The 2,707-nt window shown below is 40.6% G+C and overlaps 1 protein-coding gene across 1 annotated transcript; it reads left to right on the forward strand.

The window, feature by feature from the left end:
• Nucleotides 1-1,452: 1,452 nt before the first annotated feature.
• LOC308401175 (lysophosphatidic acid receptor 6-like) lies at nt 1,453-2,334 on the forward strand (the record flags this gene model as incomplete). The annotated part of the gene is made up of 1 exon (XM_080889297.1): nt 1,453-2,334. The coding sequence occupies exon 1, from the start codon at nt 1,486-1,488 to the stop codon at nt 2,332-2,334; it is 849 nt and encodes a 282-aa protein (XP_080745423.1). The 5' UTR covers nt 1,453-1,485.
• Between the last annotated feature and the right edge of the window lie 373 nt (nt 2,335-2,707).

Below are 2,707 nucleotides of genomic sequence, written 5' to 3' on the forward strand. Positions count from 1 at the left end.
TATGCTTATAGTACTAGCTAGTGCAACCAGAGGGGCATGTAAAGGACCCATTTCTAAGTGAAATGTTAGTAGGCTATACCAGACCAGGAAGCTATAGCAGCTACGAGATGAACTCTGACTCACACAGGCACTTGAACGCAGAAGCTGGCAGTGTTAAATTTACCTCAAAACCTACGTGGGCATACCGACGTGATCTGTGCGTATCAGGTGATTCGTCCACACGTATGTAAGGTTTTGTGAGCGAGCGAGAGAGCTGTTTCGTGTAGTCTTATACGTTTGTACGCACAAAAAGGCTTTTGATAGTCAAAATGATCGGATTCTTGAAGCTGATCTTAATAAATTAATTATTTACTCAGGTTTGGGTGTACGCGTTTGTAAAATAGTTTTACGTGTGGTCAGATATTTCTGTGTGGATTGAAGCACGCGCGTGAGTCCTCTAAAGTTACACACGCATCATTGAATACGTTTGTAAAGCTTAGTTTACGCTTTTGAGACATATTTCTCTCCATATTTCGGAGGCCTGCATATCTTGAGATCCGCATAGCAATGCGAGCAGGTTTTCTCAAACATAAACTACAGGAAGTCCAAACACCTTCTTGCAGCCCTGATATGGAAATCAAACAAAACAAAGTGAGAACACTATTATTTAATACGCTGTCATTTTCAATCACAAAATATCTATAATACCTTTTGCAAATATCTGTATATGTTCGACCCTGACCTCAAGCTGTTTTATTGTCGCCTGTTGAGAAGAGGACAGTACACTGAAATAGACTGAAGTCATAATTTCATGCAAAAAGCTTTCATGATTACTCTTTTTATTTTAAAATTATTACTCCACTGCTACGTTTTATTTATTTGAAAGTGGGCTGTTTGTTATTTGATGAATTTTCCATAAGGTGTGAACTCAAATAGACCTGTGGGTGGAGAGGCTAAAATGTGTTTTTTGATGTTAAAGGTTGCCGTCCCCTACATTAGACATAGCCATATTGCGTTAACAATTTGTTTAAAAGTCCTACAATGTCACATCCAAAAAGTTGGGACACTGTCCCAAATGTCAATACACGTAAAATATTTACAGTGAGAAAGTTGGAATCTGATTGCAGCAATATATCTTAGGAGACAGAGGCAACAAAAGCTAGAAAACAGAAATAATGAGAGCAATATTTTGCAGCTTATTGGGTTAATAGGCAACAGATCAGTAACATGAGTTGGTATAAAAGCAGCATCTTAGAGAGGCAATAGTTTCTGTGTAGTAAAGAGAGCCGCATGATAAAAGTGGCTCTGCCATCCAAGATCACAATATCGTCAAAGCACAAATGTAGAGGAAGAGCTTATGAGATGAGCTTGAGTTTCCTGTAGTGAGACTAGTTACAGTCACAAACTAGTCACGTCTCACTCACAAAGAAAAACCACACAAAGAGGAACCTTTGCCACTCTGCTTCAGTTCTTTAAAAAGGACATTCAGACATTTCTTTTCTCATCATGAACACAACAAACAGCTCCACAGAAGATGACCGGGTTTATGCTGGGATCTTTGGCTGCATTATGGTGATAGGTCTGCCACTCAACGCAGTCTCACTGTGGATTCTTCTTCGCCGCCACAGCCTCAAATCACCCAACGCTGTCTTCATGGTGAACCTGGCACTCTCAGACCTGCTAGCCATCATCTCTTTGCCCATGAGGATCTACCATCATGCAACAGGCACCTCGCTGGGAATTATCACATGCCTCTTCAGCCTAATAATCTTTCGCAACAACCTCCGCTCCAGCGCCTCCTTCATCACCTTCATAAGTGTGGACCGACTGCTGGCTGTGGTTTATCCTCTGAGGTCTCGCCATCTTCGGACCTCGTGCAATGCCTGGAAAGGAGCAGCACTCGTCTGGGGGGTTTTGCTGGTGGTAAATATCCCAGAGGGCATAGGATTTTTTAAACACTTACAGAACCACACAGAACACATTTGTTTTCAATCTCATTATTATAAAAGTGTAACACGATCAGCAATTATTTACCTTCAGATTGTGTTACTGGTCACAATGCTAGCAGTCAACATTGTGTGCACCGTTATGGTTTCTTGGACTCTACACAAACATCACAGTGACTCTGCAAAGGTCAGAAACAAGGTGAACGTAATGCTGATTTTTGCCATCAACTTGCTTATATTCTGCACATGTTTTCTGCCCATGCCACTACACGCAGTTACAAAAAGCAAAGGAAAAATAGCTCCACTGGCATTTCTGACTGTTTTGAGCTGCTGTCTGGATCCACTGATGTATTATTTTTCTTTTGACTCCTTCTGGAAGAAAAAAGAGGACGTGGGAAGAGAACTATAGATTAGTGACCTGCTAGAGTTGCTATCAGATGTCCCATGATAAATGCCTGTTTTTTTGTTTTTAACAAAGTAGCTCGTTTGTGCACAAGATTCTTAAGTAGTTCAACCACATGCAAAGTTTTCAGCAGTTAACCATCAATATTCATTTCTTCAGCAACATTTGCGTGAAAGCCAGAGACTGAAACAGCAAAAGCAAAGGCTTGGGTTAGTGGCTTCATATTTTATTTTCACTGCAACATGAAAGCCTCAGCTACAGAAAGTATGGGAAAAGGCAGCAAATCACATAATTGATTAAATCTACTTTATATTTGTTCACTTCACAACCAGTGTTGCCAACTTAGCGACTTTGTCGCTATATATAGCGAGTTTTCAGA

This window comes from Rhamphochromis sp. 'chilingali', assembly GCF_963969265.1.
Source record: "Rhamphochromis sp. 'chilingali' genome assembly, chromosome: 8".
Lineage (NCBI taxonomy): Eukaryota > Metazoa > Chordata > Actinopteri > Cichliformes > Cichlidae > Rhamphochromis > Rhamphochromis sp. 'chilingali'.